The 12095-nt window shown below is 46.2% G+C and overlaps 1 protein-coding gene across 2 annotated transcripts in view; it reads right to left on the reverse strand.

Moving 5' to 3' along the window:
- ZNF425 (zinc finger protein 425) overlaps nucleotides 1-11607 on the reverse strand; it is a 29873-nt gene extending 18266 nt beyond the window's left edge. The window contains exons 1-2 of one of the 2 annotated variants that reach the window (XM_017502908.2): nucleotides 11464-11607; nucleotides 3384-3510 (exon numbers count right to left, since the gene is read on the reverse strand). In XM_017502908.2, the coding sequence (XP_017358397.1) occupies nucleotides 3384-3510; nucleotides 11464-11598 (262 nt within the window). In that variant the 5' untranslated portion in view covers nucleotides 11599-11607. Of the gene's footprint in view, nucleotides 1-3383; nucleotides 3511-6837; nucleotides 6882-11463 lie in introns of those variants that run through there. The other variant, XM_017502909.2, reaches the window with a different exon arrangement.
- Between the last annotated feature and the right edge of the window lie 488 nt (nucleotides 11608-12095).

A 12095-nucleotide genomic window follows, 5' to 3' on the forward strand; every position in this document is an offset into this window, starting at 1 on the left:
ACCATCTCGGCTCACCACAACCTCCGCCTCCTGGGTTCAAGCAATTCTCCTGCCTCAGCCTCCCGAGTAGCTGGGACTACAGGCGTGCGCCACCAGGCCAGCCTAATTTTTTTTTTTTTTTTTTGTATTTTTAGTAGGGATAGGGTTTCACTACATTGGCCAGGCTGGTCTCAAATTCTTGACCTCAAGTGATCTGTCTGCCTCAACTTCCCAAAGTATTGGGATTACAGGTGTGAGCCACTGCGCCTGGCAAATATCGAAGTACCAACATTTTTGATCAGTGAAGTGATAGAAACAGGAGGTTGTTAAATGACAGAGATGAAGAGGTAGAAAGTAATGCAGTCTAGTGGTGTAAGCCTAAGAGAAGGGTTTTCATAAATCAGTAAAGGGTCTTCAGAGCAGGCAGCAGGAAGCGTCTTCCTCTACGAGCCTTTGGTGGTGTCAGCTATGGCTCAGCCCTCAGATCAAGGCTTCTCCAAGGGAAGTGGGTACCGCCAGCATTAGCAGGACCTCACATACTTGTGAAAAATGTAGATCCCTGGGCCTGTGCCCAAACCTGCTGAATCCTAACCTCTGGGGCTGGGATCTGGATGTTCTCTACAGAAAATCATTGGCAGGTAATACCATTTAATTTTTAAAATTTGGAAAAATCAGACTGAATTCTTAAAGTTCTAGAGCACTAATTGTGACACCTCAAAACAACACTGGATCAGCACACGGCTCTCATCTGTCCCACCCTGCTGGCTACTGGGCCTCGGTCTCCTCAGGTTAGTCTAAATGCCGAGGTATCCCTGGGCTCTTTCTGTTCTATCTATACATTCTCCCTAGATGATCCCAAACTAGCCCCATAGTTTAAAATACCATCCTTATAACGTCTTTTGATTCTGTAAACCCAGTCCTGACCTTAACTTAGAATTTCAGTTTCACATACTTTATGTTCATGGAAATGTCTATGAGCATCTCAGATGTAATGGGGCCCAAATGTGCGACCTCCTGACCCTTCCTCCTGTTAGTGAACAAAGCCACTCACCATCAGGATGCTCAAACCAAAAATCGAGGAGTTGATTCTTTTTACCCTTTTACTCCACATCCAATCCATCAGCAAAATCTGGGATTCTGCCCCCAGAACCTGTCTAGAGACCACCTTCTTCTCTCTGTCTTAATTACTAACTACCTGGTTCAGCTGCCATAAAATCGCACCAGAACAGTCAACACCAAGTTGGCTAGTGTCGCCTTTCATTGCTATCCACTATGATTCATTCTCCATGTAGCAACCCAAGTAACCATTTAAAAAGTAAATCTGGCCAGGCATGGTGGCTCACGCCTGTAATCCTAGCACTTTGGGAGGCCGAGGCAGGTGGATCGCCTGAAGTCAGGAGTTCAAGACCAGCCTGGCCAATACAGCGAAACCCCCATCTCTAATAAAAATACAAAAAATTTACTGGGCGTGGTGGCAGGTGCCTGTAATCCCAGCTATTCAGGAGGCTGAGGCAGGAGAATCACTTGAACCGGGAGGCAGAGGTTGCAGTGAGCCAAGATCACGCATTGTACTCCAGCCTGGGCAACAAAAGTGAGACTCCATCTCAAAAAAAAAAAAAAAGGAAACCACTCCCCTCTGTTTAAATCCCCCCATCATCTTCCCCTTGTTCTGAGAATAAAATCCAACTCCTTATCTTGTCCTATGGGGATCTTCCTGCCTTGGCATCACTTTCTCACCAGCCCTCTGTGCGTGTCCTACCACAGGCTCAGTGTGGGTCCCAACAAACTGAGCCCATGCATTCCTACCCTGGGCTCTTTGCCCTAGTTTTTCTCTGCTTAGAACTCTCTTCCCCCTAATTTTACATGGTCGACTCTTGTCATTCATATCTCACACAGTAAATTATAAACACCCCAAACAGGGAATGACTTCTTCAGGCTAGACTGAGATCACTTATTACATTAATACCAGTAGAAATGGTTTTCTTTTTTTTTTTTTTTTGAAAAAGAATTTCGCTCTTGTTACCCAGGCTGGAGTGCAATGGCACGATCTCGGCTCACCACAACCTCCGCCTCCTGGGTTCAAGCAATTCTCCTGCCTCAGCCTCCCGAGTAGCTGGGACTACAGGCACGCGCCACCATGCCCAGCTAATTTTTTGTATTTTTAGTAGAGACGGGGTTTCATCATGTTGACCAGGATGGTCTCGATCTCTTGACCTCGTGATCCACCCGCCTCAGCCTCCCAAAGTGCTGGGATTATAGGCGTGAGCCACCGCACCTGGCCAGAAATGGTTTTCATGATACAAGAATGTGTCAGAGTAAGCCAGATAAACAGAAAGTTACAATTTCCCCAAATTTCTCTTTAATCTTTTTTTTTTTTTTTGAGACAGTTTTGCTCTTGTTGCCCAGGCTAAGTACCATGGTGTGATCTTGGCTCACTGCAACCTCCACCTCCCAGGTTCAAGTGATTCTCCTGTCTCTGCCTCCCGAGTAGCTGGGATTACAGACACCCACCACCACATCCAGCTCAATTTTTTATTTTTAGTAGAGATGAGGTTTCACCATGTTCGCCAGGCTGGTCTCAAACTCCTGAACTCAGGTGATCTGCCTGCCTCAGCCTCCCAAAGTCCAAGAATTACAGGCATAAGCCACCAGACCCAGCTGGAATCACTTATTATATTGATACCAGCAGAAATTTAGTTATTTATTGATACAAAAATGTATCACACATTTAGTGATACAAAAATGTGTCAGACTGAGCCGGTTAAGTAGCAAGTTATAATTTCCCCAAATTTCTCTGTAATCTTTTTAATCTACTCCTTGAGTATGTCCCTGGAGTTACCTAAGTGTCCCATCCCACTGCTCTGTCCTCCCTTCTCCACCCAGGCAGCTTTTCTTGCCTGTTATATTCACTCTGTGCACTATGTTGTGTCCCAGTTTATTTTCAGTCCCTATGTTCTCCTCATGAAAGCCACAGTTCCTGTGAAGATGAGAAATTCATCTTATTTAGACAACACAATAAGGAGGCACAAAAGTATTAAAAAATAAAAGAATACACTTTTTTAAAAGAGAGGGGCAATTAGATTACTTAGTAATTCTAACTGTGGGAGAAATGGGGGAGGGTTAAGGTGGGAGACAGATAATTCAGAATATTAATAATACTAAAGGCACAGATACCACTGGATAAAAAGGAATTTAATATTCCCAGGCTATTATAGGTAGGGAAGGAGGCATTAGGAAGGCAGCTATGCTCACCACTACACCACCAATGCGGCTGGAAGGAGACATCAGGAAAGAGACATTAGGGCACAGTATCATATTCAACCAGCCCATGACTCATACAGGGAAGGAAGCCTGGTGCTACTAGGCTGGTTCCCAAAAAGTGATTCCTTAGAAGCCCATCTTACCCAGGGAATCAAGGGTCTCGTAATTGGTCTTCATCTCTTGCTTATACATTTGCTTCTGCCACTTCTCCAGGATCTCCCACTCTTGTTCCGAAAAATATAAGGCAACATCATCAAAGGTCACAGTCACCTGGAATCACAAATAGCATATACATACATTTTTACTTTAAGGCTGCCTTGTTTTTTCATGTCCATTACTTTATTGAGATACAGAAAGAAAACATGTTAATTATCACTGGATGGTGCCTATACAACAAACAACAAAGGGGTCACAAATGTCCATTGGAGCCAAGTAAAATAAATGAATGATTGCTCATGCCTGTAATCCCAGCACTTTGGGAGGCCAAGGTGAGTGGATCATCTGAGGCCAGGAATTTGAGAGACCAGCCTGGCCAACATGGCAAACCTCCTATCTACTAAAAATACAAAAATTAGCTGGGCGTGGTGATACATGCCTGTAGTCCCAGCTACTCAGGAGGCTAAGGCAGGGGAATCACTTGAACCCAGAAGGCAGAGGTTGCAGTGAGCCAAGATCATGCCACTGTACTCCAGCCTGGGTTACAGAGTGATACTCCATCTCAAAAATAATAAACTAGAATGAATGAATAGCAGGCCTTTGAGCACAAAGATCATCTAAAGAGGGATGCTTTACTTAGCAGCAACCAATTACTGCTGTGGAAGACTGGATCCAGTTTTGCTGGATGGGTCAGTTTTTGAAAATGTTTTACTTTGAAATAATTATAGATTCACAAGGTATTGCAAAAATAACACAGAAGACTTCTATGTAAGTTGGCCTATAGTCCCAGCTACTTGGGAGGCTGAGGCAGGAGAACTGCTTAAGTTCAGGAGTTCCAAACGAACCTGGATTATTTTTCTTTTTTTCTTTGAGACAGGTTTCACTCTTGTTGCCCAGGCTGGAGTGCAATGGTGCAATCTCTGCTCACCACAACCTCCGCCTCCAGGGTTCAAGCAATTCTCCTGCCTCAACCTCCTGAGTAGCTGGGATTACAGGCATGCGCCACCATTCCCGGCTAATTGTGTATTTTTAGTAGAGATGGGGTTTCTCCATGATGGTCAGGCTGGTCTCGAACTTCCGACTTCAGGTGATCCACCCACCTCAGCCTCCCAAAGTGCTAGGATTACAGGCATGAGCCACCGTGCCCAGCCATTTTTTTTTTTTTGAGACAGAGTCTTGCTCTGTCACTCAGGCTGGAGTGCAGTGGCAAAATCTTGGCTCACTGCAACCTTCGACTCCCAGGTTCAAGTGATTCTCCTGCCCTAGTCTCCCAAGTAGCTGGGATTGCAGGTGCCTGCCACCATGCCTAGCTAATTTTTGTATTTTTAGTAGAGATGGGGTTTCACCATGTTGGCCAAGCTGGTCTCACACTCCTGACCTCAAGTGATCTGCCCACCTTGGCCTCCCAAAGTGCTGGGATTACAGGCATGAGCAACCATACCTGGTCAGCTCACATTTTTGAAATTCTTTTTTTTTTTGAGACAGTCTCACTCTTCTCCCCCAGGCTGGAGTACACCCCTAGGCTGGAGTGCAATGGCACAATCTTGGCTCACTGCAAACTCCGCCTCCTGGGTGCAAATGATTCTCCTGCCTCAGCCTCCTGAGTAGCTGGGATTATAGACACCTGCCACCATACCTGCTAACTTTTGTATTTTTAGTAGAGACGGGGTTTCACCATGTTGGCCACGCTGGTTTCCAACTCCTGACCTCAGATGATCCACCCCAAAGTGCTGGGATTACAGGCGTGAGCCACCGTGCCTGGCTGAAAATTAATTTTAAAAAGGTTCCATGTACCCTTCACTCAGTTTACCCAAAATGCCATATTGTACATTATAGTACAATATCAAAACAAGGAAACTGACACTGGTACGATGTGTGTGTATAATTCTGTTATTTCATCACATATACTGACTCATGTAAGCACCACTGCAATCAGAAAACAAAACTACAGTCAGCCCTTGTATTTGCAGGTTCCACATCCGTAAGTTCGACCAACCTTGGATCAAAAGTACTTTAAAAATAAAAGCCAGATATGGTAATGCCAGCACTTTGGGAAGCTAAGTTGGGAAGATCGCTTGAGCTCAAGCTTGAGACAAGCCTGGGCAACACAGCAAGACCGTCTCTATTAAAAAATAAAAAAAGGCGGAGCGCGGTGGCTTACACCTGTAATCCCAGCACTTTGGGAGGCTGAGGCAGGTGGACCATGAGGTCAGGAGATGGAGATCATCCTGGCCAACATGGTGAAACCTTGTCTCTAGTAAAATACAAAAAATTAGCTGGGCGTAGGGCACGTGCCTATAGTCCCAGCTACTGGGGAGACTGAGGCAGGGGAACTGCTTGAACCTGGGAGGCAGAGGTCGCAGTGAGCCAAGATTGTACCACTGCACTCCAGCCTGGCGACAGAGCAAGACTCTGTCTCAAAAGCAACAATAAATTAAAAAGATAAATTAATTAAAAAGTAAAAATTTAATATATTTCAAAATTCAAGAATAAAAGATACTATAAATTTTTAAAAATCCAGCATAACTGTTTACATAGCATTTATATTGTATTAGGTATTATAAGTAATTGAGAGATGATTTATGTACAAGATGTGCACAGGGTATATGCAAAGTTTGCTATTTTATATAAGGGACTTGTGTATCCATGGATTCTGGTATCTGTGAGAAATCCTGGAACCGATCCCTTGTGGATACTGAGAAACAACTGCATCTTATCACCACAAAGAGCTCCCTTGTTCCGACCCTTTATAATCACACCCACAAATCCATTATCCATCACAATTCTGTCATTTCAAGAATGCTGGCTGTGTGTGGTGGCTCATGCCTTTAATCCCAACATTTTGGGAGACTGAGGCAGGAAGATCACCTGGGGCAGAAGTTTGAGACCAGCCTGGCCGACATGGTGAAACCCCATCTCTGCTAAAAATACAAAAATTAGGTGGGCATGGTGGCATACGCCTGTAGTCTCAGCTACTTGGGAGGCTGAGGCAAGAGAACTGCTTGAACCTGGAAGGTGTATGTTGCAGTGAGCCATGATCACGCCACTGCACTCCAGCTTGGGCGACAGGGTGAGACTCTGTCTCAAAAAAAAAAGAAAAAAAGAACGTTATATAAATGGAATCATATGGCACGCAATCTTCTGAAATTGACTTTTTTCTATCAGCATAATGTCCTGGAGATTCATCCAAGTTGGCATGTTTACCAGTATAATCATGTGCCACATGATGCTTCAGTAACAGACCACATACACAACAGTGGTCCTATAAGATTATAATATTGCTGGGCTGGGCGCAGCGGCTCACGCCTGTAATCCCAGCACTTTGGAAGGCCGAGGCAGGTGGATTACTTGAGGTCAGGAGTTTGAGACCAGCCTGGCCAACATGGTGAAACTCTTTCTCTACTAAAAATACAAAAATCAGCCAGGCGTGGTGGTGCGCACCTGTAATCCCAGCTATTCAGGAGGCTGAGGAGAACTGCTTGAACCCAGGAGGCAGAGGTTGCCGTGAACTGAGATTGCACCACTGCACTCCAGCCTGGGCCACAGAACGAGATTCTATCTCAAAAAAAAAAAAAAAAAAGATTATAATATTGCATTTTTACTGTACTTTTATATTTAGATACACAAATACTTACCATTGTGTTACAAGTGCCTGCAGTATTCAGGGCAGTAACATGCTGTACAAGTTTGTAGCCTAGGAGAAATAGGCTATACCGTATAACCTATGTGTGTAGTTAGCTATACCATCTAGGTTTTTGGAAGTACACAGTGATGTTTGCGCAACCACAGAATTGCCTAACAATGTGTTTCTCAGAATGTATCCTTGTCATTAGGCAACCCATGACTGTATTTCATCCTTTTTATTGCTGAGTAGTATTCCACGGTATGAGTATACCAGTTTGATTAACCATTCACCTACTGAGAAACATTTTGGTTTTAACTTTTTGGCTATTACCAAAAGAGCTGTTATGGACAATCATGTACAGGATTTTTGGTGGGCATGTTTTTATTTTTCTGGGATAAACGCCCAAGACAACAACTGCTGTGTCATATGATGAGTATATGTTAAGTTTTTAAAGAAAATGCGAAACTATATTCCAGAGTTGCTGAGCCATTTTACATTTACATTCCTCTTTTTTTTTTTTTAAGATAGGGTTTCACCATGATGGCCAGGCTGGTCTTGAACTCCTGACCTCAGGTGATCCACCCACCTCAGCCTCCCAAAGTGTTAGGACTACAGGCGTGAGGCACCGTGCCTGAACTTTTTTTGTTTTTTTGAAATGGAGTCTCACTCTGTTGCCCAGGTTGGAGTGCAGTGGTGTGATCTCAGCTCACAACCTCTGCCTCCTGGGTTCAAGTGATTCTCCTGCCTCAGCCTCCTGAGTGGCTGGGACTACAGGCACGTGCCATCAGGACCGGCTAATTTTTGTATTTCTAGTAGAGATGGAATTTCACTATGTTGGCCAGGCTGGTCTTGAACTCCTGACCTCATGATCTGCCAGCGTTGGCTTCCCAAAGTGCTGGCATTACAGGCGTGAGCCACTGCGCCCAGCTGCCATTTTAAATTCCTACCAGCAATCTATAAGACAGCATTTCTTAGCACCCTCCCCAGCATTTGGCAATGTCACTACTTTTTATTTTAACTGTTCTAATAGGTGTATAGTGACCTCTAACTGCAGCTTTAATTTGGTTTTTCTAATTAGTAATGATGTTGAACTCTTTTTCTGTGTTTTTTCCCATGCATATATTCTCTTTGGTGAAATGTCACTTTATATCTTCTGCCCATTTTCTAATTGGATTTTTTAACTGTCCAGGGGAGACTCATATATTTTTTTAAATACATATGGTATCTTCCTATGTTGCACAGGCTAATCTGAAACTCCTGGGCTCAAGCAATCCTCTGGCCTCAGGTCCTGAAAGTGCTGGGACTATAGGCATGAGCCACCTTGCTTGACTGAGCTCTTTATGTAGTCTAGACAGGAGTCTTTTGTCAGATATGTGGTTTGCAAATATTTTCCCCCAGTCTGTATCTTTTTGCCCTCTTAACAGGATCCTTCAAAAAGCAAAAGTTTTAAATTTTGATGATGTCCAATTTATCATTTTTCCTTTATTGATTGTGCTTGTGGTGCCACATCTAGGAACTTCCTACCACGCCCTAGGTCTCAAAAATTTTCTCCAGTGTCATCTTCTACAGGTTTTATAGCTTTATAATTTACATTGAGATGTGTCATTTTCTTTTCTTTCTTTTTTTTTTTTTTTTTTTTTTGGAGATGGAGTCTCACTCTGTCACCCAGGCTGGAGTGCAATCGTGCAATCTTGGCTCACTACTACAACCTTCACCTCCCAGGTTCAAGTGATTCTCCTGCTTCTGCCTCCCGAGTAGCTGGGATTACAGGCATGTGCCGCCACACCCGGTAAATTTTTCTATTTTTAGTAGAGATAGGGTTTCACCATGTTCGCGAGGCTGGTCTTGAACTCCTGATCTCAGGTGATCCACCCACCTTGGCCTCTCAAAGTGCTGGGATTACAGGCGGGAGCCACTGTGCCACACCTGGGATATCTCATTTTCTTTAAGAGAAACTGAAAACATACATCATTTTATGTAAACTCATGCTGGAAACTAAAATTCACAATTTTAACAATGGGTGTTTGCAAAATGTCTGCAAGCCACCACTGGCTCATGGACCATTAATCTACAACCTCTACTATGAACTCAACTAACTGGGGCTGCTCTTCCTGGGTGTTCAAGGACAGATCCACTGCAGCGATAGGGAAGCAACAGAATATGTGTAACTTCTGAAAATTCCATTTTCACTCCTTTCAGATTCTGTGCTATAAATGTAGACGAGAGCCTACAAGAAAAGCACTGAACACCATGAAAGATGGCTAAGACTCTTCCCAAGTGTATAGTAGAAAATGTTGGTCAGAAGCACTAAAGTAAATTCTCTCAATAAGGAAATCTAGGAGACCTGACATTTGACACTTGGGATTTTGGAGAGAAAAATTTCAGAGCTAGAATTCTATCATCAAAACTATCATAGCCTTGAAAGCTGAAGTATCAGCTATTATGACAAACAAGTTCAAACTTGCTCTTATTTTTGTTTATTTATTTTTTGAGGCAGAATCTCACTCTGTCACCCAGGCTAGAGTGCAGTGGCACAATCTCGGCTCACAGCAACCTCCACCTCCCAGGTTCAAGATCTCTCTCCTGTCTCAGCCTCCTGAGTAGTTGGGATTACAGGTGCCCACCACCACGCCTGGCAAATTTTTCTATTTTTAGGTACAGACGGGGTTTCACCATGTTGGCCAGGCTGGTCTGGAACTTCTGATCTCAGCTGAGCAGCCCCCCGTTGGCCTCCCAAAGTGCTGGGATTACAGGCATGAGCCACCGCACCTGGCCTTACTGTTATTTTTACAATGCAATTTAAACCAAATTCCTTTACAGTTTCCTTGTACCTCACCCATGTGTTTTTTGTTTGTTTTTTTGAGACGGAGTTTCACTCTTTTTGTCCAGTCGGGAATGCAATGGCACGATCTCAGTTCACTGCAACCTCTGCCTCCTGGGTTCAAGCAATTCTCCTGCCTCAGCCTCCCAAGTAGCAGAGATTACACATATGTGCCACCATGCCTGGCTAATTTTGTATTTTTAGTAGAGACAGGGTTTCTCGATGTTGGTCAGGCTGGTCTTGAACTCCAAACCTCAGGTGACCCATCCACCTTGGCCTCCCAAAGTGCTGGGATTACAGGTGTGAGGCACTGTGCCTGGCCATCCATGTGTTTTCTACCTATAAAATTACCATTTGTGACCATATTCACAATTAGCACTAAACTGTTACAGTGGAAAAGAAAATCAAGAAAACGATTTCTCCTTGCCTATTCCAAATAATACATTAGCCAAGAAACTGCTAGCACATTTTCTATGAACTGAAATGTACAGCCAAAGAAGAGCTACCACAAACTTTCATAGAACAGAGAGGAATATTCCAGGAGGTTCCCAATCATTTAAAGAGAAGAGAAAAAAAGAAAGTCCGGCTGTAGAAACACAGCTTGAAGAAATCAGAAAAGAATCTGTACCAGCCAGTGGAGGCTGGGGAAAAGGGGTGGGAGGCAAAAGGGAAGAATAAAATGCAAATAGGAAGAATTACATTAGTAAGATTGCAAAATTTCATTGGGGGCACAAGAAAAACTTGCACATTAAAGCAGGTTATACTTAACTAAATTTAACAGGGTTTCCTGGATTAAGCCTCAGGATATGCCTTTCAAACTAAAACCGCTCAAATTTTTCATTACAATACTAGAGCATTTACGGTATGCTAACCACCCAACTCATTTTGTTTTCTGTTCTTTCCTAGAAGGAGCAGTCTCTAATTTCTCCTTCCAGTTTTCCTTCTCCTAACTTTTTCTCATCTGCTTATACAGATGTGCTTCTTTGAGACTGCAGCAGGAGAGCACGGGCTCCAGAGAGACCCCGAGGTTCAGAGCCCCGACACTGAAGACGGGGACAGCATTGGTGACCCAAGCCAATAACAGGCCGAGGCACAGATCTTTCCCACCCGGATTCTTTCTCCCAAACCAATTTTTATTTATTTATTAAAGAGACGGGCTCTGGCTGTTGCCCAGGCTGGAGGGCAGTGGCTATTCACAGGCACGTTCCCACTAACCATCAGCACGGTAGTTTTGCCCTGCTCAGTTTCCAAGCTGGGCCACTTTCCCCTCGGCGGTCCCCGCTCCCGGGAGGTCACAACACAGATGCGAAACTCGGAGCCACCGCGCGATGGGCAAAGCGCATATACAGCGCAGAGCTCCAGGGCTCAAGCGCTGCTCCCGCCTCAGCCTTCGGAATGGCCCGGGCCACAGAAGCGCGCTGCCAAGCCCGGCGTCAATGCCAGAACAGCACACGCACCAAGACTGCGCCTCCTCCAGCCCGGCTCGGAGCTCAGTCCGTGGGCCACTGCCAACCCCTAGGCCGGGTCCCCGCCGCCCCACTCCCTGGACGCAGATCCCACTCCAGCCGCGACAGGGACCCGAGTTTCGACAGAGCCTGCATCGTCTACTGGCCCCTCTTACCGAAGCCGGCTCGGCCATGGCGGTTCCGCACGAACCGGCCCCGCCTGGCACGGCCTCCCCTCCGTTCCGCCCCAACCCGACTCCCAGGCACTGCCTGGGTGCCCCCAAACGCAGCGGCGGCCGGGCGCGGTGCATGCTGGGACTCGGCGCCCGGCCTCGGCGCCCGCTCCGCCCCACAGCGCCCCCTGCGGGCTGGAGGAGCGGCGCTGCCCGGGGATCGGTCCTCAGAGGAGGGGCCCGGGCTCGCTCTGTGCAGGCCGCAGCACGCCGATCTCTGTGGGACCCTCGGACTGCCAGGATCTGCATGGGAGGGAGGCGGTCGGAGACGACTGAGGGAGCTGACGGGAGGGGAAATGGCGGAGCAGGTGGACATGGAGAGAGCAGGGACTGGGAGACAGGAGGGGCTGGGGCAGGAAGATGCGCTCCACAGAAGCCCAGACCGAGAGGCAGCGAGAGGGGAGAGTCCGGACTCCCAAGGCCGCCCCCGAGTCAGGGATGAGCTCGAGGGCTTCGTCTGTGAGCGGGTCCCGGGAACCCAGCGAGGCCGGGCAGGGGGCGGGAGGCGCGCGCTGCCCGCGGTGGCCCGGGGTGTCCGTCCCGCCGGGGACATGGAGGCCCTGGGTCCCCAGGCT

This window comes from Cebus imitator, unplaced genomic scaffold (genome assembly GCF_001604975.1).
Source record: "Cebus imitator isolate Cc_AM_T3 unplaced genomic scaffold, Cebus_imitator-1.0 Scaffold304, whole genome shotgun sequence".
In the NCBI taxonomy this organism is placed as follows: domain Eukaryota; kingdom Metazoa; phylum Chordata; class Mammalia; order Primates; family Cebidae; genus Cebus; species Cebus imitator.